Source organism: Hypanus sabinus, chromosome 22 (assembly GCF_030144855.1).
Source record: "Hypanus sabinus isolate sHypSab1 chromosome 22, sHypSab1.hap1, whole genome shotgun sequence".
Lineage (NCBI taxonomy): Eukaryota > Metazoa > Chordata > Chondrichthyes > Myliobatiformes > Dasyatidae > Hypanus > Hypanus sabinus.
In genome coordinates, this window is record NC_082727.1 from 10,681,378 (window position 1) to 10,708,214 (window position 26,837).

At 44.0% G+C, this 26,837-nt stretch overlaps 1 protein-coding gene across 1 annotated transcript in view; it reads left to right on the forward strand.

Moving 5' to 3' along the window:
• Positions 1-9,348: 9,348 nt before the first annotated feature.
• LOC132379329 (E3 ubiquitin-protein ligase TRIM8-like) overlaps positions 9,349-26,837 on the forward strand; it is a 109,026-nt gene continuing 91,537 nt past the window's right edge. The window contains exon 1 of the mRNA XM_059947045.1: positions 9,349-11,029. Within this exon, the coding sequence (XP_059803028.1) occupies positions 10,370-11,029 (660 nt within the window). The 5' untranslated portion in view covers positions 9,349-10,369. The remainder of the gene's footprint in view (positions 11,030-26,837) is intronic.

Here is a 26,837-nt window from a genome sequence, read left to right on the forward strand (position 1 = left end):
AATAAATAAGCTATAAATATTGAGAACACGAGATGAAAAGTCTTTGAAAGTGAGTCCAGTGGTTGAAGAAGCATTTCAATGATGGGTGAGTGTATTTATCCCCACTGGTTTAAAAGCCTGATGGTTGAGGGTTGACGGTTCCTGAACCTGGTGGTGAGAGACCTGAGGCTCCTGTACCTTCTTCCTGATAGCAGCAGCAAGAAGAGAGCATGTCCTTGGGTGCTGATCATGGATGCTGCTTTCCTGTGACAGTGTTTCATGCAGATATGCTCAAAGTTTTGGGGGAGGGGGAGTTTACCCATGATGGACTGGGCCATGTCTACCACTGTTCAAAGGATTTTTCATTCAAAGGCATTGGTGTTTCTGTACCAGGCCGTGATGCAGCCAGTCAATATACTCTCCATTACACATCTATAGAAGTTTGTCAAAGCTTCAGATATCATACCTAATCTGTGCTAACTTCTAAGGAAGTAGAGGCACTACTGCATTTTCTTTGTAATTGCACTTACATGCTGGGTCCAGGACAGGTCCTCTGAAATAATAACCCTCTGTACCTTTGATCCTTCAATAAGGACTGGCTCGTGGACCTCTTGTTTCCTTTTACTGGTCTATAATCAGCTCCTTGGTTTTGCTGATATTGAGTAAGAGGTTGTTGTTGTGCTCAGTCAGAATTTCAATCTCCCTCCTATAAGCTGATTTATAACCAGCTTTGATTTGGCCTATGACAGTGGTGTCATCAGCAAACATGAACATGATATCAGAACTGTGCTTAGCCATAAAATTAAAGGTGTAAAGTGAGTAAAGCAGAGGAATAAGCACACAGCCCAGAGGTGCCGATGAATATCGTGGAGGAGATGTAGCCAATCTGAACTGTCTGGGGTCTGCAAGTGATGAAATAGAGAATCCAATTATTCATCATAGAGGCAAAAAAAAGTACATCATAGAAACAGGCCTTTCAGCTCACTTAGTTCATGCCGAGACATTTAAACTGCCTACTCCCATCAACCTGTGCTAGGACCATAGCACTTCATACCCCTACCATCCATACATCTATTGAAACTTCTCTTAAATGTTGAAATCAAGCTCACATGCACTGCCTGCTTGTTCCACACTCCCATGACCCTCTGAGTGAAGAGGTTTTCCCTCATGTTCCCCTTTACCTGTCATCTTTCACCCTTAACCCACGACCTCTGGCTCTAGTTCCACCTAACCTCAGTGGAGAATGCCTGCTTGTATTTACCCTATTTATACCTTTGTATACCTCTGTCAAATTTTCTCTCAATCTTCTACGTTCCAAGGAATAAAGTCCTAACCTATTCAATCTTTCCTTATAACTCAGGTCCTCTAGACCCTGCAACATCCTTGTAAATTTTCTTTGTACTCTTTCAACCTTATTTGCATCTTTCCTGTAGATAGGTGAACTAAACAGCACACAATACTCCACTTTAGGCTGCACCGTATTATACAACTTCAACATAACATCCCAAATTCTATAAATACTTTAATTTATGGCCAATGTGCCAAAAGCTTTCTTTACAGCACTACCTACGTGACGCCACTTTCAACGTATCATGGACCTGTATCCCCAGATCCCTTTGTTCTACCACACTCCTCAGTGATCTACCATTCCCTGTGTAAGACCTACCTGGATGGTCCTACCAAACTAAACACACTAAATTCCATCTGCCATTTTTCAGTCCATTTTTCCAGCTGGCCCAGATCTCACTGCAAGCCTTGATAGTCCGCTGCACTATCCACTACACCCCCGAACTTGGTCTCATCCATAAATTTGCTGAGCCAGTTAACCACATTATCATCCAGGTTGTTGATATAGATGACAAACAACAATGGACCCACCACAGACCTCCAGTCAGAGAGGCAACCATCTACCACTCTCTGTCTTCTCCTACAGAGCCAATATCTAATCCAATTTATTACCTCATTCTGAGTGCCAAGCCACTGAACCCTCTTGATCAACCTCCCATGTGGGAGGTTGTCAAATGCCTAGCTAAAGTCCATGTAGACAACATCCACTGACTTGTCTTCATCCACTTTCCTAGTAACTTCCTCAAAAAACTCTATAAGATTGGTTAAACACGACCTACTACCAACAAAGCCATGTTGACTATCCTTCATCAGTCCATGTCTACCCAAATACTTATATATCTGGTCCCTTAGAATACTTTCCAATAACTTACCCACCATTGGTGTCAGACTCACAGGCCTATAATTTCCTGCTTTTTGTTTATAGTCTTTCTTAAACAGCAGAAGAACATTAGTTATCCGCCATTCCTCTGACACCTCACGTGTCGCTGAGGATGATTTAAATATCTCTGCTAGGGAGGTACTGAGGCCAAGGGGATTATGGTATCGAATGCTGAGCTGTAGTCAATAAACCGTATCCTGATTTATGCACTTTGCTATTTCGGGGTTGAGTGTAGAGCTGATGAGTCCATCTGCCATGGACCTGTTGCTCCGAAAGGCAAATTGGAGTGGACCTAAGTCGCTTCTCAGGCATAAACCTCCCAAAACACTTCACCACAGTGAATGTAAATGCTACTGAGCGATTGTCATTGAGACTGGTCACCACGCTCTTCTTGAAGCAGGTGGGTACCACACACTGCTGAAGCGAGAGGTTAAAGATCTCAGTCAGCACTTCAGACAGTTGATCGGCACAGGTAAATAGTACTTGTCTAGGAACCTCATCTGGACCGAAACACAAAAATACAACTGCAGGTGCTGTGGATCAAAGAATACGTACACCACGCTGGAAGAACTCAGCAGGTCAGGCAGCATCCTTGAGAAAGGAGTAGCCAACGTTTCCTGATGAAGGGTCTCGGCCCAAAACGTTGGCTACTCTTTTCTCACGGATGCTGCCTGACCTGCTGAGATCTTCCGGCGTTGTGTTCCTCCTCTCATCTGGACCGGATGCTTTTGTGGGTCATCCTCCTGAAGACTGCTTGCATGTTGGCCTCAGAGACTAAAATCACAGGATTATCTGGGTTGTATTTTGTGATAGTTCCTCCATGTTTTGACGGTCAAAGCGAGCACAGAAGGCATTGAGCACATCTGCAACCAAAGCCCTGCTGTTACTTATGTCGCTTGATTTAACTTTGTAAGGAATTATAGTATTCAAGCCCTGCTACAACTATTGAGCATCCCTCATTAATGCAGGTTTAGTCCAGAATTGCCACTTCACCTGTGTGATGGCTTTCCAGAGATCCCACCTGGATTTCTTGTAACTTTCTTGCTCACCAGACCTGAATGCCTCTGATCTGGCCCTCAGCAGATTGCAGATCTCGTGATTCATTCAGGGCTTCTGGCTGGGCAAAGACTCTGAATGATTGTGTGGAGACACACTTGTCTACAGTTGTTTTAATAAACACTTATCTGTACTAATTCCATTGTGTAACACTTGGTCTACGGCTACATAAACTTGGCTCGTCCAGATGCTACCTGCCTCTACCACATTCATAAGTAGAGGATCCCATATTACAACTACCTCTGGCGTAAAAAGTCTTTTCCTCAGATCATCGCTGGTCCTCTTACTCTTTGCTTAAATCTATGCCATCTGATTTTTAGACATGCTCATCATGGGAAAGGTTTCTCGCTTTCTGTTCTTTCTAGGCTCTTCAGTATTCTGTATTCCTCTATCAGCCTCTCCCCTCCAAGGAAAACAAATCCAACCTATCCGTTCCCTTCACATAAATGAAAGACTTAAATACTAGACAACATACTTGTAAATCACCTCTGCATCCTCAATCATATCCTCCCTGTGCTGTGGCATCCAGAACTGTACACAAAATTCCAGCTGTGAATGAACCAAAATTTCATAAAATTGTACCATAACCTCCTTCTAGTTATTACTCTTCAACCAACAGCTCTGGAACCAGAGTGGATAAATTCACTCTCCTCAATTGATTCCACAACCTATGGACTGACTTTCAAGAACTCTACAACACATGTCCTTGCTATTATTAATATTTTTTTTATTTGTACGTTTTGTCTTCTTTTGCACATTGTTGCTTGACAGTCTTTGTGTGTAATTTTTTTATTGATTCAATTGTATCTCTTTGTTCTACTGTGAATGCCACAAGAAAATGAATCTCAGGGTAGATTTGGGTGAAGTAGACATACCTTGATAATAAATTTACTTTCAACTTTGAACTTTGTTCTAGCTACTAAAGGCTAACAATCTGTATGTCTTCTCCACCACCTTAACACACTGTTCTGCCACTTTTAGAGATCTAAGTGCTTCCCTCAGTGCTCACTAAAGCACTACTATTCATAACACATGTCCTACCTCACATAATGCATCATTTCACACTTTAAATATTAAATTTTATCTGCAATTATTCCATCTAGCTCGCTAGCTGATCAAAATCATTCTGCAACTTAAAACTATCCTCTTCACTTTCAACAACATCAGGAATATATACATAATCTGCAACCTTATAATATGAAATATGGCATTTATATCCAAAAATATAACGTATATGACAAACAGCAAGTCTCTGTTTCAGACAGAGCTCACAGGCTTCCAGTCACTAGGAGCCCCACATCCTCACCCTAGATCTCTTACTACCAAACCAATTTTGAATCTAGTTTGTCAACTTCACTTATCACACACACATTGAAACACACTGTGAAAGGCAGTGCTTGCACTGTGTGCTAGGGGCAGCCCACAAGAGTTGCCAAATGTTACAGAGGTACTTGCTTCCTTAGTTCCAAGACATCCTCAAGGAGCAATGCTTCAAAAAGGCAGCATCTGTCATTAAGGACCCCCATCACCCAGGCTATGCCCTGTTCTGAGATTAGTGTGCAAACTTAAAGCACATGGTATTGGGGGTATGGTATTGATGTAGATAGAGAATTGGTTGGCAGACAGGAAGCAAAGAATGGGAGTAAACTGGACCTTTTCAGAATGGCAGGCAGTGACTAGTGGGGTACTGCAAGGCTCAGTGCTGGGACCCCAGTTGTTTACAATATATATTAATGATTTAGACGAGGGAATTAAATGCAGCATCTCCAAGTTTGCGGATGACATGAAGCTGGGCGGCGGTGTTAGCTGTGAGGAGGATGCAAAGAGGATGCAGGGTGACTTGGATAGGTTAGGTGAGTGGGCAAATTCATGGCAGATGCAATTTAATGTGGATATATGTGAGGTTATCCATTTTGGTTGCAAGAACAGGAAAACAGATTATCATCTGAACGGTGGCCGATTAGGAAAAGGGGAGGTGCAATGAGACCTGGGTGTCATTGTACACCAGTCATTGAAGGTGGGCATGCAGGTACAGCAGGCGGTGAAAAAGGCAAATGGTATGTTGGCATTCATAGCAAAAGGATTTGAGTACAGGAGCAGGGAGGTTCTACTGCACTTGTACAAGGCCTTGGTGAGACCGCACCTAGAATATTGTGTGCAGTTTTGGTCCCCTAATCTGAGGAAAGACATTCTTGCCATAGAGGGAGTACAGAGAAGGTTCACCAGATTGATTCCTGGGATGGCAGGATTTTCATATTAAGAAAGAATGGATTGACTAGGCTTATACTCACTGTAATTTAGAAGATTGAGGGGGGATCTTATTGAAACGTATAAAATTCTAAAGGGATTGGACAGGCTAGATGCAGGAAGATTGTTTCCGATGTTGGGGAAGTCCAGAACGAGGGGTCACAGTTTAAGAATAAAGGGGAAGCCTTTTAGGACCGAGATGAGGAGAAACATCTTCACGCAGAGAGTGGTGAATCTGTGGAATTCTCTGCCACAGGAAACAGTGGAGGCCGGTTCATTGGCTATATTTAAGATGAAGTTAGATACGGCCCTTGTGACTAAAGGGATCAGGGGGTATGGAGAGAAAGCAGGTACAGGGTTCTGAGTTGGTTGATCAGCCATGATCATACTGAATGGCATAGCAGGCTCGAAGGGCCGAATGGCCTACTCCTGCACCTATTTTCTATGTTTCTATGTTCTCATTGTTACCATCAGGGAGGAGGTACAGGAGCCTGAGGACACACACTCAGCAATTCAGGAACAGCTTCTTCCCCTCTGCCATCCGATTCCTGAATGGATATTGAACCCATGAACACCACCTCACTACTTTTTTATTTCTGTACTGTACCTCCTTGTGCAACTGCATCGATTTCCTCACTTGCAGATCCTAGTCAGTTCAGATTGACAACATCTCCTCCTCAATACAGGTGCTTAGCCCCCTGCTCTACTCATTTATGACTGTGTGGCTAGGTATAGCTGCAATTTAAGTTTGCTGATGACACCAGTGTCGTTGCCCAAATCAAGGGTGGTGATGAATCAGCATACAGATAGGTGAGAGATTGAAAATCTGGTTGAGTGGTGCCACAACAACAGCCCCTCACTCAAAGTCAGCAAGACCAAGGTGCTGATTATTGACTTCAGGAGGAAGAAAGAAGAGGTCCATGAGCCAATCCTCATCAGAGGATCAGAGGTGGAGAGGGTCAGCAACTTTAAATTCCTCAGTGATATCATTTCTGAGGATCTGTCCTGCGCCAGTATGTGAGTCCAATTACAAAGAAGACACAGCAGCGCCTCTAGTTCTTCAGAAGTTTGTGAAGATTTGGAATGCTATCGCAGGAAAACAGCATCCATCATCAGGGACCCCACCACCCAGGCCATGTCCTCTTTCCTCTTCTGCCAGCAGGAAGAAGGTACAGAAGCCTCAAGACTCTATCTACCAGGTTCAGGAACAGTTACTGCCCTCAACCATCTGGCTGTTGAACCAGAGGGGATAATTTCATTTACCCCACCACTGAAATGTTCCCACAACATACAGACTCACTTTCAAGGACTCTTCATCTCGTGCTCTCGATATTTATTGCTTGTTTATTATTAATTGTTTTCTTTGTATTTGCAGTTTGCTGTATTTTGCACACTGGCTATTTCATTGATTCTATTCTGATGGCTGGGTTTACCAGGTGATGCCACAGATGAGGGAGTTACACAATCAGGAAAGACTGACTGTACTTGCTGGAATTCAGAAGAATGAGAGGAGATCTTGTAAAAACATATAAAATTATGAAAGGGATAGATAAGACAGAGGCAAGAAAGTTGTTTCCACTGGCAGATCCGGGGGAGTAGATATAGGACGGAGATGAGGAGGAACTGCCTTTCCCAGAGGGGAGTGAATCTGTGGAATTCTCTGCCCGGGGAAGCAGTGGAAGGTACCTCAGTAAATATATTTAAGCCAAGGTTGGTTAGATTTTTGCATAGTAGAGGAACTGAGGGTTAAGGGGAAAAGGCAGGTTGGTCCATGACCAGATCAGCCATGATCTTATTGAACAGCAGAGCAGGCTCAATGGGCCAGATGGCCTACTCCTGCTCCTATTTCTTATGTTCTTATGAATGCCTGCTAGAAAACAAATCTTGGGTGACATACATATACTTTGATAATAATTAACTTTGAACTTGGAACTTTGATTTTATTTGTCCTCACCTCACCTCAGGCACACACACACATGAAAGAAGAATGTTGCCCAATTTGTAGGTTATGTTTAAATAAAGTATCTATTTTATGAGCACTTCAGGCTGGTTAAAATTTGGGAGGAGCCAAGTTCTTAGGAGCATACAGTTTCATTTTCAACGACAGTATTTTCAACCCAGCCCTGATCGATTTTGAATGGCAGCAAAGGTGAAAAGAACTAAATGAATACATCAATTGGAAGGGCCCCCTCAACACTCCGAAGCCATTTCATGGCTCACCCAGTGTCCCTGCTCACACAACCCACTTTCAAAACTCGCTCTCCTTTTGAAAAATCAGATGCTCTCTCTGCCTCTCTCATTACACGCCCCATTGGACCTTTAAAACACTGGATTGCTTCTCTTAACACAACTGATATTCTAGATCCTGTTTTACGTTTCTCCTTAAACAAAAAAAAACTTACGATAACAAGGAATCTCAAGCCGAGAAGCAACGCCAACGACTGAATAGGATAAAGTAGGATTCGGAGATTTATGGGAAATGGAACACTCCGGATTCTGATAAGGGTTCAAGCTGTGATGAGTTGTGGTCTATTTTAACACCAGTCTCTAACCAGAATTGCTCAACAGTTTAGCTGAAGCTTGAAACAAATTTCTTTAATCCTAGTTTGGGTACCGTGACACCAAGAGGAATAGGAACCTAATTCATTTCCGATAGACCTTGAAAAAAAATGGTAGGAGCGAAAATAAGAGAGAACTTTTATGAGCCGAGCAATAAAACTTGCCAGGCGAATAGGGGCGTATTTCAGCAGGAAGTGACTCACACTCCCTTCCCCCTGTGTTTTGTATATGTGTTAATATCCGCCTTGTCATTTTTAGGACTGATTGGAAACAGGCGATCTCCGCACCCCTGAAATGACCAATTTGGCAAATTGCATGGAAATAATGTTTCATTCTTGACTAATTGTTCTTTGATTTTACTATCGTGTCATAAGATCGCACAATATTTGTGCGCTTGGAGGTGGCTGCTGAAATTGAATTCATTTCAATGTGAACAAGCAGGCTGTTTAGTGAGGCCGTTTATCAAAATCCAACAATCATAAGTTAAAAACGTCAGATGCCTATTGCATCTTCGGAATTGAGTTGCGCAGCATAGGGAAAGCAATCTTGTGGGGTCTAAGAAAGTTAGTGGGCAGCATCGGGGGTGGGGGTGGGGGTGGTAAGTGCGGATGGAATCGGGATCTCAGATCATTTTGAAGCGGATCAAGAGTGGTGATAGGGAGCCGGGAGGTATTCTTTCCTCCTGACTGCGGTGGGTCCCACAAATACAGACAGGCTTGCGTGCGCATTTCTGACTTCGCCTACAAGATTAGGATTGAAGTCCTATTTGGAAGTGATTTTTAAAAGGGGGATTCCAATCAGTATCACGCATCTTTCGTAATCTAATTGAGGTGTAAATCCACCCCCACTTGAGTCAAACTTGGTCACGTTTCAGAAGTAAATATGATTTTTAATATTTTATAAATACATATGTAAAATTATCCAGTTCTACGGTCTCGTGGGGACCACTAAATAGGCATCGGTCTATGCAGGAATATTTTCACTGTAGATTCCACGTAATTACCGAGCAATTTCTAACAATTTTTTTTGAGCGTGGACATACCAACTTTGTACATTTTTTCCACTTTATTTAATAATCTTGATAATGCGTGGGATTAAATAGTATTGAAATTTAAACAAAGCCCTTTAAAAATATTTGTTTTGAGTAATATTATTACCAAATATGTTATTCAGATTATAATACTTTTTAAAATATACATTAAATGCACGAATTAACATTAACTGTTAGCAGGCATTTCCTATTTAATTGCATTTCCTACTCTATATAAGTTATCACATGACCACAAAAAAAGGGGGAGCTAAATTCATTTTGGACAGTACACTGGATTTTTGTTTTGGTGATAAGACCACAGAATATTTTCCCATCTTTTAACTCCCCTACTCCTACACCTCTTCCTGCGTATGATTTGAGGAAGCTCGCGGTCTATTACTACAGGATCAATGCCTTCCGTCTGATTTTCGTTTGTTTATTTTTTTAATTTTTGCGCTGGCATACGTGCAAAAATAAGAACGCCGATGATATATGTCTTCGTGGATATATATTCGTGATTGCGAAGCAAGAGGGGAGAAAAGCTGAAGCAAGGAGAAGGCAAGATGGCTGCAAACTGATTTGTGTGTGTTAGATCTGGATTTAATGCCGTGACAGCCAGTGGCAGATTGGATTCTCGTCTCTCCTGAGTGATCATATTTGCTCGGATGTATCTGGGACTCCGGAAGGAGAGCCGAACAGTTTGGACTTGACAGAAGAGGGTGGTGTTCGACTGCAGCAAGGGGAAGAGGGGGGGAAAAAAGGTACCTAAAGGAAGAAGGGGGTGGCTGACGAGAAGAAAAATGTGCCATAAATATAAATGATTTATACCCCTTGAAGGAGAAATCGGTAAAATAAGCACCGACCGAAAGAAAGAGGCTTGCTGAAGATGGCTGGAAATGAGTGGATGGGTTGGATTTAAAACCAAATGAACGCTTTTTTTTAAACAAGGGAGATTCGTGCCAACAAGATTGGAATTTCCTTTTTAAATCTCTTTTGGAAGAGAGAGAGAGAGGAGAGGCTTTCACGGGCTCGATGGCAGTGAGGAAGTCAGGCTGAGGCTGTGAAGAAGAAAGGGAAGGCAGAATAAGGGAGGGCGTGTTGCTCGCTCCGGGGACTGAAATCGGACGATCTGTTGTTGAATTGACCGGTTTTACCTCCGATTTTAAATGGAAATCTTTACCTACCGCCGCTGCTGAGGTGGGACGGTCGGTCGAGGGGGAGGGGGTTGGGTTTTGACTTTTCGGGGAAAAATAACGAATTCTTCCCCCAAGATGGCTGAAAACTGGAAGAGCTGCTTCGAGGAGGAACTTCTGTGCCCGATCTGCCTGCAGGTCTTCGTGGAGCCGGTGCAGCTGCCGTGCAAGCACAACTTCTGCCGGGCTTGCATCGGCGAGGCCTGGGCCAAGGAGTCGGTGAGCCGCTGCCCCGAGTGCAACAACGTCTACCCGCAGAAGCCGGCCCTGGAGAAGAACCTCAAACTCAGCAATATCGTGGAGAAGTTCAACTCGTTCACGGCCGACGCCGCCGCCGTGGCCGCCGCCGCCGCCGCTTCCTCCGCCGCCGCCGCCGTCGCCGGCTCGGCGGCCGCCGCCAATAACAACCCCGCGGCCTCGTCGGCCGCCAACTCGGCCTACAGCCCGCTCTGCTGCCGCTACTGCCGCAGCTCGCCGGCGCAGAAGGTGTGCCTGCGCTGCGACACCGGCTGTTGCCAGGCGCACGTCGCCGCGCACCTGCAGGCCGCCTCGGTCAGCGGCAGCCACTTGCTAATCGAGGCCGGGGATGCGCGGGCCTGGAGCTGCGCGCAGCACGACGCCTACCGGCTGCTGCACTGCGAGACCGACCAAGTGGCCGTTTGCCGCTACTGCTACTACATGGGCAGCCACCACGGACACAGCATCTGCGACCTGGAGGTCAGGAGGAACGAGATTCGGGTAAGGACGCTGCACCTGCACCTGCACCATTGTCACCTTGCCATTGTGTGTGACACCCCTTCTACCTCTTTGTCTCCCTTTATTCGCTTCTTTCTTTCTCTGTCTTTGTCTCTCATTTTTCTTTCTCTCCTGAATATTTAATCTCGCCTGACTCTCTCTGGCCAGTCTCTCTCTCTCTCACTCACTCTGTCTCTTTCTTTCACTCTCGGCTGTCTCTCACTCTTACTAGTTTGTCTGTCTCCCTGTCGCCTGACTCTCTCTCCCCTCTCTCGCCTGTCCCTCTCATTCTCACCTGTCTCTCTCTCACTAGTCTGTCTCTTTCACTCCTACCTGTCTCTCTGGCCTGCCCCCCTCATGTGCCCTTGCCTGTAACATTCTCGCACTCCCGCCTCTCCCTTTCACTCCATCTCACCTGTCACCCTCTCTCTCCCCCCCCGCTGCCCATCTCTCTCCCCCCCCCCGCTGCCCATCTCTCTCCCCCCCCGCTGCCCATCTCTCTCCCCCCCCGCTGCCCATCTCTCTCCCCCCCCCCGCTGCCCATCTCTCTCTGCCCCGCCGCCTGTCAATCTATCTCCCCCTCGCCTGTCTGACTCTCTCTCTGTTGCCTGTCACTCTCTCGCCTGTAGTTCTTTCTCCCTATCACCTGTCTTTCTCACTGTCTCTCTGACTCGCCTGATCCCCCTCTCTTGCCTGCCCCTCCCTGCCTCTCGTGCCCACCCCCTCCCTCTCTATCTCTCCCATCTTCTCTCTGTCTGTTTCTGCTGCACTTTCTCTCTTCTCTCCCCCGCCCCGCCTGTCTGTCAATTTGTATCTATCTCTGCTCCCGTCTCTCTCTGATGCGTCCCCTCCCCCTTCCCCTGCCCCTTGCTTTCTTTATCCCCTACTAATACCATTCCCCTTCTTAATACTACTCTCCCTCCTAATATCCCTCTCCCTCTCCAGGACCCTCCCACTCTCTCCTCCATCTCCCTCTCCCATTCTCTCTCCATACCCTCCCATCTCTCTCCCCCTCTTCCCTGCACCCCTTCTCTCTCTGCCTTTTTCTGTCGTGTACCGTCTCCGCCGTGCTTTTAACCCCTCTCCCCCCTCTCTTCTCGCCCTCTTCCCCCCTCTTTTTCCCACTCCCACTCTCCCCATCAGCTCTCTCTCCCCTCAGATCTGCCTCCGCCCCCTGCTACCCTCCCTCACAACTCTGTCTGTCTTTCTCTCAGCTGCCTCCATAATCTGCTTTGCTGATTGATCTCCCTCTCTCCCCTCTCCCCCTCTCTATTCAACCCCCCCTCTCTTTCCCCCCCCCCCCCCCCACTGTGGAAGGTTTCAGGATATTTGCTGAAGGTGTTTGTCAGAGGTTTTTACGGTTTTCCCCTTCTGTGGGCAAGGCAAAGTTTGAATGTGACTGATGAGTGCAGTATTGATATGAGTGAGGATCTGATTGTGTAGTTGAAGGTTAATGTTTGGAATAGACTGCCGAAACAGTCACCTTCCATCATTTCAACTGACATGGGGCTGGGCTGACAGATGTCCTGCAGGGGATAATGCTAACTGAGTCAAGTAGCCTCTTTTACCTCTGTGTATCCTCCAAAGCGGAAAAATATTACAGATACTTGGATCATGAGAGGAAATTATTTGTGTTTTGTGTCAAGTGACCCTTCTTCAGAATTCTTCAGCCTTGTCACTGCCCTGTTCCCTGACCTATAGAGTTGCAAAGCTTAGTTTTGTCGTGCCTTTTCAGAAGCAATGATCTAGAGTATCAATGCTTTATTCTATCTTTGAACAAATAATTTAGAAACTAGATTTTTCTATTCCAGAAAAGTGTTATTAATCCTCAGCACTTGAAATCAACTACTTTCTCTTTGGAGAGGTTGAGGTCTTTCTGAAGACACCAGACAAGTGTTCGCTTGACTATAGGATACAAAGGATGATTAAAATGAGGATCCTCGCTGATAAATTGAAAGTGAATCTAAAAGTGGGGGGAGGGAATAATTATCATTAGAGTCTAGGAGAGGAGTTGGGCAATGCAGCACATTATAAAGTATAGCTCAGTACAGGCCCTTTGGCCCACAATATTGTACTGACCCTTTAATCTCCTCGAAATTCAACCTCACCCTTCACTCTATTTTTCCTTCATCCATGCGCCTAACAGTCTCTTAAATTATCCCTAATGTCTCTGCCTCTCCCACCAGCCCTGGCAGTGTGTTCTACGCACCCACCACTCTGTGTAGTGTAGAGGCACCACTCGGTGCCTCTGATATACCTGGTGTACTTTCCTCCCAAACATCTTAAAGTTATGTTCCTTATATTGCCCTTTTTCCCGGGGGTGGGGGTGGGGAAATCTCTGATCTATGCCTCTTGTACATCTCTGTCAAGTTACCTCTTATTTACAAGAATGTTGCTGGGTCTGGAGGACCTGAGTTATAAGGAAAGATCGAATAGGTTAGGACTTTATTCCTTGGAGCTTGAAGATTGAGGGATTTGATAGAGATGTACAAAATTATGGGGGATATAGGTAGGGTAAATGCAAGCAGGCTTTTTCCACTGAGTTTGGGTTAGAGTACAACTAGAGGTGGAAAGTGAAACGTTTAAGGGAAATATGAAGGCAAGCTTCTTCAGTTGGAGAGCTGTGAGAGTGTGGAATGAGCTGTCATGCATGCAAGCTTGATTTCAATGTTTAAGAGAAGTTTAGATAGGCACATAGATGGTAGAGAGTATGGAGGGCCATGGTCCCTGTGCGGGACAGTGGTTCAGAACAGACTGAATGGGTCAAAGGGCCTGTTTCTGTCACTCGTTCTCCTCTCCAAAGAGAAAAGTTCTTTCTCACTCGATCTTTCCTCATTAGACGTGCTCTCTAATCCAGGCAGCATCCTGGTAAATCTCCCCTGCTTTCTCTCTAAAGTTTCCATAGCCTTATACTGAGGAGACCAGAACTGAACACAATATTCTAAGTGTGGTCTAAGCAGAGTTTTATAGACCTGCAACATTACTTTGTGGCTCGTGAACTCAGTCCCCTGATTAATGAAGGCCAATACACCATATGCCTTCTTAACCATCCTATTTTTTCTCTGTACTATCCCACTAAAGAAGCAAGGCTCGGCTGCATAGACACTTGGAGTTTTGTCTATCAAGCTGCCAGTCTTTGGAGCTGATGTGAATAGAATGGAATTGATCACGAGCTCAGGTCATCCGTGGGAGGCAGAACTTGCCCGAGGGGTTGCATTTCATTCTGTCACACCCATATTTCTCCGGGTGGCACCTGGTCTATGTAGATGACAAACTTGTATGTCTTAGAAACTTGTCAAATAATTTTGTTGTTTTACTCTTGCAAGTTTATTCTTGCCCTCCGGGCTAAGTGTGTGTACGCAGTTGTGCTGGGCACATTTGCCATTAGACATGACAAAGTTAATAACTAGGTGAGAAGGTATTTTCAAGCTTTTAACAAAGTGAGCTGCCGATACTGGAATCAAAACACGAGCTGCTGGAAGAACTGAAGTGGGTCAGGCGGCATCTGTGGAGGTCTAAACCCTGCATCAGGTACTGAATGGGAGATAACCAGTGTGGAGGAGAGGGGTGAGGCAGGGACCACTAAGCAATAGTGGATTCAGGTGAGAAGGGGTTAATGTTACAACAGCTCAGACCTTTCAGCACACAATGTTGTGCTGGCCTTTTAACCTACTCTAAGATCTATTTAATCCTTCCCTCCCACATAGCCCTCCATTTTTCTTTCATCCGTGTGCCCTTCTAAGAGGGTCTTAAATGTCCTTAACATATCTACCTTCACCAGCACCCGTGACGGTGTTCCACACATTCCCAGCACTCTCTGTGGGAAATTTTAAAAAGCCTGTCTCTGACATCTCACCTCTATATTTTCCTCCAATCACCTTCAACCTTGCCCCATCTTAATAGCTATTTCCATCCTGTGAAGAGGTCTTTGGCTGTCCACTCGATCTATGCCTTTTATCTTGTACACCTCAATGAAGTCTGCTCCTTCGCTCCAAAGAGAAAAGCCCTAGCTTGCTCACCCTATTCTAAAAAAGACGTGCTCCCTAATCCTAGTAACTCTCCACGGAGATAGTGGCCTAGGCAGTGATGGGAAACCGGTGAGTGAAAGCAGTTAAGGGAGGGAGGGATGCTGAACAGATGGGAACAGTAGGGGGAGGGGACCAAGTGTGGATGAATTGGCAGATGGGTGAGAGAAGAGAATCTGTGAAACAGGCTGGGGAGAGGGAAAGGGGTACATGAGAAGACCTAGGTGAATCAGCAACAGGGAAAGGGATAGCGATTGTAATCGGAGGTTCAAGGCTGTTCCATCAGCAGTGCAACTTTTTCTTTCCCTGGTTCCAAAATTCTGAGGCGTTAGGCTGGAAGGGTGTAAGTGAGCTGGTAAACTGAAATGCTGAATTTAGAAAACTATGGGCCTCTTGTGAGCAAATGTCTGTGATTGCCTTCACCACAAAAGCCATAGAGGGAGGGGGTGGAATTTTGCAATGTGCAAAGAGAAAGTTTTCTTTTCTGTGATTCACTCCCAAAGCTGTAGAACTGAATGCTTTTGGGATATTTGTAATCCTACAGATCTGAATTTGACATTTTCTCCCTCGTGAGCACAGCTGGCATTTTCCCCTTTCCTCCTCTGACGTGACTACAGTTTTCTGGGAATGGAGTTCATTTCTGGGATTAGAACATAGGGAACAGGACAGTTCAGTACAAACCATTCAGCCCCAATGTCATGCTGACCTTTTAACCTATTCCAAGGTCAATCTAACCCTTCCCTCCAACATAACCCTCTATTTTTCTTTTATCTGTGTGCCTGTCTAAGCATCTCCTAAATGTCCCTAATGTGTTTGCCTGTACACCACTGTTTGCTGTACATTCCATGCACCTACCACTTGCATATTGACAATAAACTCTAACATTCCCTCTATACTATGATGCCCTCCCATATTAGCCAAGCTACTCTGTATGCTTTTAATCATCTTACTTGCTTCTATCATTGTCTGTCTTCCTCTCCCCCTCCCCAACCCACCCAAGGAGAAAAGCCCTCGCTAGGTCAACCTTTATGACACATTCTCTCTAAAACAGAGTGCATCCTGGTAGATCTCCTGAAGCTTTCCCATCCTCCCTATAATGAGGCAATCAGAATGAGACGCACTACTCATAGTGTGGTCCAGCCGGAGTTTTATAGAGCTGCAATATTATCTCGCAGCTTGAACTCAATCCCCTGACAATTGAAGGCTAACATACCAGATGCCTTCTTAATCACCTTCTTAATTCTGCAACTTTGAGAGATCCAAGGATGTGGATCCCAAGATCCCCTGTCTCACCACACTGATAAGTATCCTGTCATTACTCTTACTCTACATTCAATTCAACCTTCCAAAGTGTTTCACTTTGCACTTCTCCAAATAGAACTGCAGCTGCCACCGCTCAGCCCAACCAAGGTTTCCCTTATGGTGGCAGTGTGGAGTTGACGAATAGGTGGGGGCAGAAGTTTATTTGTGTGAAAGCATTTATGATCTGTACTTCTGTTGCTTTTTGCTCTGCAGTTCAGTTTGGGGAATATTTTAAACACCAGTTTTGGGATGTTGTTTCTTAAGGGCTTTAAAAAGAAAGCAACCATTTCAGTTTTTAAAATACTTTTTATTAGCAGTCAAGTCACGGGTGAAGTCTTGGCCAGATATTTAAGTGCTGTCCTCATTACTAACAGCAGGGATGTGTGGATAGACTGCCTATTATGTCACTGGTGGTTAGGGCAGCAATGAAGGCTCTCCATCTCTGGCAGTGTTCAGGGCTCCCTTCATGTCAGTAGCTTCCTCTCGGTTTTCACTGTCAGTTATGCAAGTCCTAAGTGGTGATTCAGGAATAATGTTGCACTCAGATGTAGAATGATTCTTCATTGCTGCTTCTGTAACAATTTTTTTTTGCAAGTCAAGGTTGTTAACCCTGAGCTGAACCCCTGAATCTGGAGGACCAGTGGACCACTCTTGGTCTGGCCTCTGCCCTTTGACAACAGACAATAGGCGCAGGATTAGGCTATTCGGTCCATCGAGCCAACACCACCATTCAATGTGATCATGGCTGATCATCCACAATCAGTACCCCGTTCCTGCCTTCTCCCCTTATCCCCTGACTCCGCTATCTTTAAGAGCTCTATCTAACTCTTTCTTGAAAGCATCCAGAGAATTGGCCTCCACTGCCTTCTGAGGCAGAGCATTCCACATATCCACCACTCTCTGGTGAAAAAGTTTTTCCTGAGCTCCATTTTAAATGGCTCTTAAACTGTGGCCTCTGGTTCTGGACTCCCTGCAACATCAGGAACATGTTTCCTGCCTCTAGCGTGTCCAATCCCTTAATAATCTTATATGTTTCAATCAGATCCTCTCTCATCCTTCCAAATTCCAGTGACCTTTTGACATGGGTGACTTTACCAAGAGCCAAGGTATGATGTCCTGACTGCACCAACATAGCCCTCTGTCACTGAGGCACACAAACCTCCAAACCTAATGGCAAGGTTGTGGTCCTCTTGGAGGTAACATCAGGGAGGAGGTACAGAAGCCTGAAGACCCACACTCAGCATTTTAGGGGAGATATATAATTCTTATAGCAAGTTATAGTAAGTTTTTGTCTTCCACTGTACTACTTCTTCAAAACATTTAACAACATGTGTTTGCCATAATAACCCTGATTCTGACATAGAAGATGTAACAGTACACAGTCAACCTATATAAGATCACAACACACAGAAGTGGAAATAGGCCATTTGGCCTGAAGAGTCTGCTCTGCCATTCCATCATGGCTGATTTATTATCATTCTCAACCCCATCCTCTGGCCTTCTCCCTGAAAAAAAAAGCCATAAAAATGATTTATGAAGTCATATGTAGCACTGCACTAAACCTACTCCACAGTTGAATCTAACCCTTTCCACCTACACAGCCCCTAACCCTCTTTTTCTTTGCATCCACATGCCTAGCTGAGAGTATTCTAAATGTTCCTATTGCATCAGCTTCTATCAGCACCCCCGACAGTGTGTTCCAAACTGTGGTGATGGTTCTTCTGCCAGATCATTAACATAATATACAGGGATGAAATAGTCTGTTGCACAGAAGTAGTTTTCTTATGGAGTGGAATATTTTAAATTCAGGCTTGTGAATCAACCAGTTGTTGATTGGTTTAATTGAAATACAACACCCTTTTGGGGAGGAGGGTGGAAAATCAGTGGTTGTAAACTTTGGTTTTTAGCAACTGAAGGGGTTTGTTCTTGTAAATCAATGGCAGTCATTGTCAAGAAATTTGTTTTACCATTTTATTTCTTTCCACCTTAGTTCATTTAACTTATTGCTTCATGTTTTAATATATTCACCCCTTCCATCCTTCCCCTCAAAAACACACACACACACACAATACTTGGGGAATTGATCTTGAAGGAGATAAGCTTGTTATCAACAAGACCCAAAGTGCAATACAGTTTGCCAGGGTTCTCAGCTGCATCTGCCTCACGTGTCTCTATACTCCTGGTAGTTGAGCTGGTACTTGTGAAGGGTACCAGTACCAGCTTCTCTTCAAGTGATGCTGGTACTTATGAAGCTGGGAACACCATTTAAGATTTTCTGCATGTATATGTGTTCATCACTGTGAACCTATTAGGTAGCTTAGCTCTGAGGTCACAGAAAGCGCTGCCTTCGCTGAATACCAGCATTTTTCAGAGAGAGCTAAAGGCCTTGTGTGGACAGATTGGACTGCAGATGGGCTGGCAAGGTCACATTAAGTTCAAAAATGCCGAGCTGGTGATGCATTTTGTGAATTTCTGAAGTCAGCGGTAATAGTACTCAAAGATTGCTGCTGCACTTTGACTGTTTGGCAAGTATATTCATTTATCCTCAGTTTTGAGATATCTCAGTAGCTACTAAAGCTGATGTACAAGGAGCGTATTTATCTCCAGCTACTTGAATTTTAAAGGAGAATTCAAATTTAAAACACGAGATTTGGCAGATGTTAGAAATCCAGAGTAAGACATGTAAAATGCTGGAGGAACTCAGCGGGTCAGGCAGCATCTGTGGAGATGATGAGTCAACTTTTCAGGCCGAGAGTCCTGATGAAGGCACATGACTCGAAACGTCGACTTTTATTGCTTTCCATAAATGCTGCCTGACCTGCTGAGTTTCTCCAGCATTTTGTGTGTCTTACTCTGGATTTCCAGCATCTGCTGAATCTCTTGTGTTTTAAACTTGAAAGTGTTTGCGATTGCAAAATAATCTACTCCAGTGCTTAATTAGATTTCCAGTTTCTTCTGTGAAAGGTTGCAGCTCTTCCTGAGGGCAATTGACATTGAGGATATAGGGATTATGCACTTTCCGTTCCTCGTGCTTTGTTGTGCAGACTGCATGCTGACATCGCTCCTTGCACAAGATTCCACGATGTCCAGATGATGGGTAAGGTTGGACAGCCATTGTTCCCCTGATATATAGTGCATAAAATATCCACCAGGAGTCTAGGTCACAATGAGAAGTTTAGCCAATTGAAAGATGACTGTATAAGATCATAAGACCTAGGTGCAGAATTAGGCCATTTAGCACATTGAGTCTGCTCCACCATTCCATCATGGCTGACTTATCATCCCTCTCAATCCAATTCATCTGCCTTCTCTTCATAGCCTTTGACTCACTGATTAATCAAGAATCTCTTCTTTAATAAATACTCCCAATGACTTCGGCTATGCAAGCCAATTCTACAGATTCACCACCCACTGACTAAATTAATCTTTCCTCATCTGTTCCAAATGGATGCCCTCAATCCTGAGGCTGTGCCTTCTGCCCTAGACTCCCCCACTGTAGGAAACATCCTCTCCACATCTACTATATCCAAACTTTTCAATATTCACACAAAATGCTGGGGGAATGCATGTTTGACCTGCTGCGTTCCACCAGCATTTTGTGTGTGTTGCTTGAATGTCCAGCATCTGCAGATTTCCTTTTTTGCCTTTTGAATATTCAATAGGTTTCAATGAGATCCCCATCCCTTTCTTCTGAACTGCAGCAAGTAATGGCCCAAAGCTATCAAACCTTCTTCATCTGTTAACCCTTTTGTTCCTGGGATCCTCCATGTGAACCTCCTCCAGAACCTCTCCAATTAGATAAGGGCCTCCAGAACTGCTCACAATACACCAAGTGCAGTCTGATCAATGCCTTATAAAGCCTCAGCATTATATCCTTCCTTTCATATTCTAGTCCTCTCGAAATGAATGCCTTGCTTACCACCGATTCAACCTGCAAGTTGGCCTTTAGGGAATCCTGCTTGGGGACGCCCAAGTCCTACTGTGCCTCTGAATTTTGAATTTTCTCCCCATTTACAAAATAGTCGATGCCTTTATTCTTTCTACCAAAGTGCATGACCATACACTTTACATTATATTCATCTGCCACATTTGCCCATTCCCCCAATGTAAGTCCTGCGGATACCATGCATCCTCTGCCTGCCCTTACACCTATCTTTGTATAATTCGCAAACTTGGCCACAAAGGCATCAATTCCTTCTTTCAAATCATTTTCGTACAATATGAAAAGAAGCAGTCCCAACACCGGCCCCTACAGCACACCACTAGTCAGTAGTTGCTAGCCAGAAAAGCCCCCCCTTATTCACACTCTTTGCCTCCAGCCAGTATATTCTAGTACCTGTCCCATAATACTATGGGCTCTTGTTCAGCAGCCTCCTGTATGGCAAATTGTCAAAGGCCTTCTGAAAATCCAAATAAACATCCACGGACTTTCCTTTGTCTATCCTGCCTCAAAGAATTCTAGCAGATTTGTCAAGCAAGATTTTCCTTACATTAAAATAGGCCAAAGCATAGTTTTCTGTGTGCTTCCAAGTAGCTCAAAACCCCATGCTTAATAATGGACTCCAAAACCTTCCCAATCAGATTAACTGGCCTATAATTTGCTTTTTTTGCCTTGCTCCCTTTGGAAAGAGTGGAGCGACATTTGCAGTGTTTCAGTCCTCCAGGAACCATGCCAGAATCTATTGATTACTAAAGCTTCCACAATCTCTTCAGCTACCTCTTTCCAATCCCAGGGGTGTTTTGCTCCTTCTGGTCCAGGTGACTACATGATAAGAAGTTTATCCATTTCTTACCCAGCTTTCATAGAATGGATTGAACGAAGGTCATAGTTTTATTTTTGTTTCGCCGGTTTCCTTGAATTGTTTCATCAGGAACCAGCGCAAAATATTTATTTTTAAATGTATTAACTATGGTTGTCCCTGGACCTAACAATTTAAGGAAACTTAGGCTAAATTTACCAACAATAATGAAAATCTCAAGCAGTGTGGCTCTTTCCAGGTCTCTTAAACTGAGGCAAAGTAAATAGACTCCAACTTGATCCTAAACATTCAGTGACCCAAATCCATCAGTCACTTCGGATAAAAGAAAAGTTTGGGGGAAGGCTGTGCAGGAATCTATTTGCCATTTGTAAGAGGGGAGTTCCAACAATTTTAATATTGCAGAGACCTTGTTTTGTGAATGCATTAGATCTCTTTAATCAGTCACTTTAAAATTTGACAACAATTAGAGAGAGTGTAGCAGTTGTTCCCTGTGCAGAATTGGTTATTTCCTACAAGCTAGCAGACTGATCAACATCTTCACCCATTAATCCACCCACCACCACGGCTTTATCATTTCCTGTCAGAGTCACATTACAGACAGATACTCTTGTACCTAGCAACATTTTGTGTACTATCAATGTATACAAGTTAATCTTGTCTGTTTATTTATTGTTTTTTGTACCTCAATGCTTACATTTTGTATATATTTCTGACTGAGCAACCTTACCACAATAATTTCCTTCAGGATAAGTAGTTTTATCTTATTGCATTCTTTGTTCACTGTCTTTTCTAATGCATCAAATGAGTGTCCATTCAGAAATTGGATGGCAGAGGGGAAGAAGCTGTTCCTGAATCACTGATGTGTGCCAGGTGTAACATCAGATCCAGTGTAACAATCATTTTGTCTCCTCAAGATTCCTTAATGTGCTATTCCACGCCCACCCTTTGGAAGGTCGATCACCTCCTTAAGTATAGGCAGAGACTGAAGACTGCACTGGACCAAGAAGGCAGGGGCATTTACAGGACTGCTTTGAACTGGTGGACTGGACTGTATTCAGGGACCGAATGAGTACTTGGAATTGTTCCTTAGCTCTTGAAATAGGCCTCCGCAAGTCATACCTGGGTTGCATGTACAGCTCTAGCCCTCAGCAGGCTATGAACCTTTTGGTTCATCCCATTGGTCATCTGAATCCTGTGCCAATCAATTGGTGGGGACATTCAAAGATATTTTCAATCTTTCATTTCTACATTCGGAAGTTCCCACCTGCTTCAAAAGGGCAACAATCATACCAGTGCCCAAGAAGTGTAGCGTGAGCTGCCTTAACTATTGTCCAGTAGCACTCACATCTACAGTAATGAGGTGCTTTGAGAGGTTGGTTATGACTAATATCAACTCCTGCCTGAGCAAGGACCTGGACCCACTGCAATTTGCCTATCACCACAGTAGGCTTATGGTGGATACGATCTCACTGGTTCAACACACAGCCTTGGATCACCCGGACAACACAAGTACCTATTTCAGGATGCTGTTTATTGACTACAGCTCAGAGTTTAACAGCATCATTCCTACAGTCCTGATCGATAAGCTACAGAACCTGGGCCTCTGTACCTCCCTCTGCAACTGGACCCTTGGCTTCCTCACCGGAAGACCACAATCAGTGTGGATTGGAAATTACATCTCCACCTCGCTGACAATCAACACATGCACACCTCAGGGATGTGTGCTTAGTCCACTGTTCTACTCTGTCTCCATACCCATGGCTGTGTGCCAGGCATAGCTCAAATAACATCTGTAAATTTGGTAATGATACAGCCATTGTTGGCAGAATCTCTGACGGTGACGAGAGGGCATACAGGAGTGTGATATACCAGCTAGTTGAGTGGTGTCGCAATAATAACCTTGCTCTCAATGCCAGTAAGACCAAAGAGCTGGTTGTGGACTTCAGGAAGGGTGGGATGTGGGAACACGCACCAGTCCTCAGAGGGATCAGAAGTGGAGAGAGTGAGCAATTTCACGTTCCTGGGTGTCACGATCTCAGAGGATCTAAACTGGTCCCAACATATTGAGCCAGCAACAAAGAAGGCAAGACAGTGGCTAAATTTCATTAGGAGTTTAAGGAGATTGGTATGTCACCAAAAACACCTTCAAATTTCTACAGTTGGACTCTGGACTATTCTAACTGGTTGCATCACTGACTGGTATGGGGGGAGGGGGTGTGGTGGCTACGGCACGGAATCAAAGGAAGCTGCAGAGTTGTAAAATTAATCAGCTCTATCATAAGCACTGGCCTCTGTAGTATCCAAGGCATCTATAAGAAGCGGTGCCACAGCAAGGCAGTGTCCATCAGTAAGGACTTCCACCACCCAGGACTTGCCCTCTTCTCATTGCAACCATCGAAGAAGTTACAGGAACCTGAAGGCACATTTTCAGTGATTCAGGAATAGCTTCTTTCCCTCTGCCATCTGATTTTTGAATGGACAGTGAACCCATGAGCATTACCTCACTTTAAAAAAAAATTCTGTATTTTTTTGCACTACTTATTGAACTATATCTATCAATATCTCTATTACATGCTGTAATTCACTTTCTTTTTCTCTCTATCACGTATAGCATTGTACTGCTGTCACTAAGCTAACAAATTTCATGACACGTGCTGCTGTTATTAAATCTGATTCTGACTCCTTTAAGTTGTGTGGTGAAGAATGACGACATTCTTCATTGAATCTGGAACATGATCATTCAACTTCTGCTTTGCTTTGTGTTATTGAGAGAAATGGGCCATATTGGTTGACGAAGAAAGAAAGTGCAATCGGGCTGGGCAAGGATTCATAATGTGAATCTTGAGAAGACCAATCTGTGTCATGGTTCTGCATTTTGCTGTCCCTTTGGCCACTCTCTATATAATACTTATCTCCTTTTTAAAATTAAAGTGTTTTACTTGAATGTTTTGATTGGCAATGTATTATCCTTCATTGGTCTTCAGCTGACAGCCCAAATTTCTTTTTATTTCTCTCCTGTGTCACTAACCCTGCTGTCTACTCAAAAGGTGGTTTTGTTTAAGGAATGGGCGTAATTTATTGTATTTAATTATTTTTCGGAAATATATTTGGTGTCCCCAATCCAATTTTCCCTTCTCAAGACTGGCAACTCATGCCCTGAAAAATGCTGCTGACAGCTTTTCCGGTACTAAAAGAGTTGCAAGTTCTGTTCACAGTGGGACATCAGAGCCAAACCCAGATTTATCCTTTCCTAACGTGCGCACTCCCAATAAAACTCTCACTTCTCTGTAAAGGTCATTAGATAGTGAAAGAAATCTTTTCTGTTCCAGTTGAGACCAGCTCTCAATGAACCTGTGGAGTCCAGGATTTAAAGTGGAGATTGGTAAAATATTTTTTCTTTCACACCCTCACTCGTGTGAATTATTCCTCCTGTTAACCACACTCGTTAAAAATCTTGCAAGGAAAATTGGAAGAGAGGGCTGGAGTACTTTTTTTCCCTAAATTGCAAAGCTTTTTGTATCTTGAAATATACACAAATTTCTAAAGTAAAAACAATGGCAGGAACTCAGTGGGTCAGGTGGCAGTTCTGGGAGGAGGAGGGAGGTGGCAATTGATGTTGAAATCCTAGATTCTTTGCCAGAAATGGGAAGGAGATAAAGCAGTTTGTATGAAGTTGCAAGAGTGTAGGAGGGATGCACAACATAAAGGGAACAGATGATTGGATGAGGTCAGTGTTGCCTTGGGAACATTTTGAAAATGAGTTCAATGGGAGCCCTTGAGGGAGAGAGAATATGGTGTTTGCTTCATGAAAACTGAACTGAGGTCAGTTCTAGGGAGAGCATAGAGGAATGTACGAGTTGTGCAAAGTTAGGCCAGTGGATTGTATCCATTAGGTGGGGGCTGGAGAAGGAAGATGGGTGATGCAGACTATTACCTAAAGTTGTAGGCCTCAATATTTCACCTGGAAGTTAGGGTGCTGTTCCTCAAGGCCTTGTTGTTATAATTTCTAGATCTTGATGCTTTTGCGATCCAAAGGTTATTAGAAGTTAAGACAGAGGCACAAAATATAACTTAAGCAGTTTTATTAAATGCTACAAGAACAAAGCCTAACCAAAGAAATGCAAAGAGAAAAAAAACCAGTCGTGGTCGTCTCGTACTCCAACAGGAGATAAAAAAATTCCAGTGATAACTATTAACCTATGAAACAGCCAGATTAAAGCAGAGTGACACCTGCACAGACGATTCCAGTAACTACTGTAATTGCAGGAAAATTCACTGAACAACTACATGTATATTGGTGATAATGATCAAACATAGGAAAGTGAAACTACAAGGAAGGAATATGAAAAATAACGAATGTACACCCTAATTCAACATAAGGTGGGAGGTGACAGATGCATTGGAGTACGATGGAGGATTTAAATGCAGCCCTTGGGAATATTGGCTGCTTCAATAGACTGAAATCACAGGAATACCGAATTTTCATTTGATTTCCCCAATGCAGAGTGGATCACATTGTGAGCACTGAATGCAGTATATGCTAGATTGAACGAATCCTCCATACTGCATTCACTGCCCACTTAATCACAGTTTCATGTGGAAAAGGATGTCTGGGTCCCTGGATGTGAGCGAGAGAGAAAAAGCGCAGTTGTGGGAAAAGGCAAGGAGGGGAATGGTTGGCAGAGAGGAGAGTGAATCAGGGGATTGTCCAGGGGAACAGAAGTGCAGAACAGGCAGGGTGGGGAAGGTGATGAGAATTGGAGAAGAGACAGGAGGGGAAACGGGAAATGTTGCTTCTTTTCACCTAGGGGTGAGGAGATGCCACAATACAGGAAGGAGAAGTTCTCTGTGGCAACGTGTGAAAAGTCATATCCAAGGAAATTGTGGAGGAACTGAGGGGACTGGATGGGGTCCTTGCAGGAGACATGATGGGAGAAAATAGGATTGAGATGGTTTGGGGAGACCACAAGCTTAAAGGATGTTCGTGCCTGGCCTGCCTCTTGATGGAGGCAATGATTCAGAACAAAAGAACTCAAAGTGAAAGTATCAGCAGGTTGGAAATTTTCAAGTGCTGATAGAGTAGTTGAGAAAATTGTTGAGGTAGAGGGCAGAAAAGAAATGAAGCAAAGACTTTCATAATAACCAGTAAAACAGGCCCATGAGTATTCCAGCAACTGCAGAATTTTAATCTTCACTTGCCAATTTATTTCTAAGAATAGGCTTTTTAATTTTGCCTTCTACATAGTTCTTCAATGAATACGCTTTAGTTTAGAGAGCATTGAAGCCCTCGTCCGCTGTCTCAGGCAAGATCCTAGGTAATGGTGAGGGCTGATAGCAGTGGCACAGTGGCTGATATTTCTGGGTTCAAAGTAAATTTATTATCAGAGTACATGTATGTCACCACATATAACCCTGAGATTCATTTTCCTGCAGTCATTCATAGTAGATAGATACAAGGAAGCACAACAGAGTCAATGAAAAACTACACAAAGACAAACAGCCAATGTGCAAAAGTAGACAAATGGCGCAAATACAAAACAAACAAACTAACAAATAAGTAATTCTGAGAACATGATAAAAGTAGGTTGTGAAATCAGCTCAGTGTTGAGGTGAGTGAAGTTATCCACGTTGGTTCAGGAGCCTGGCAGTTGAAGGGTAATAACTACTCCAGAGTGTATTTAGAGTGCTCCGCTGTCTGTCTTCGACTGCAATGCCAACAAAAAT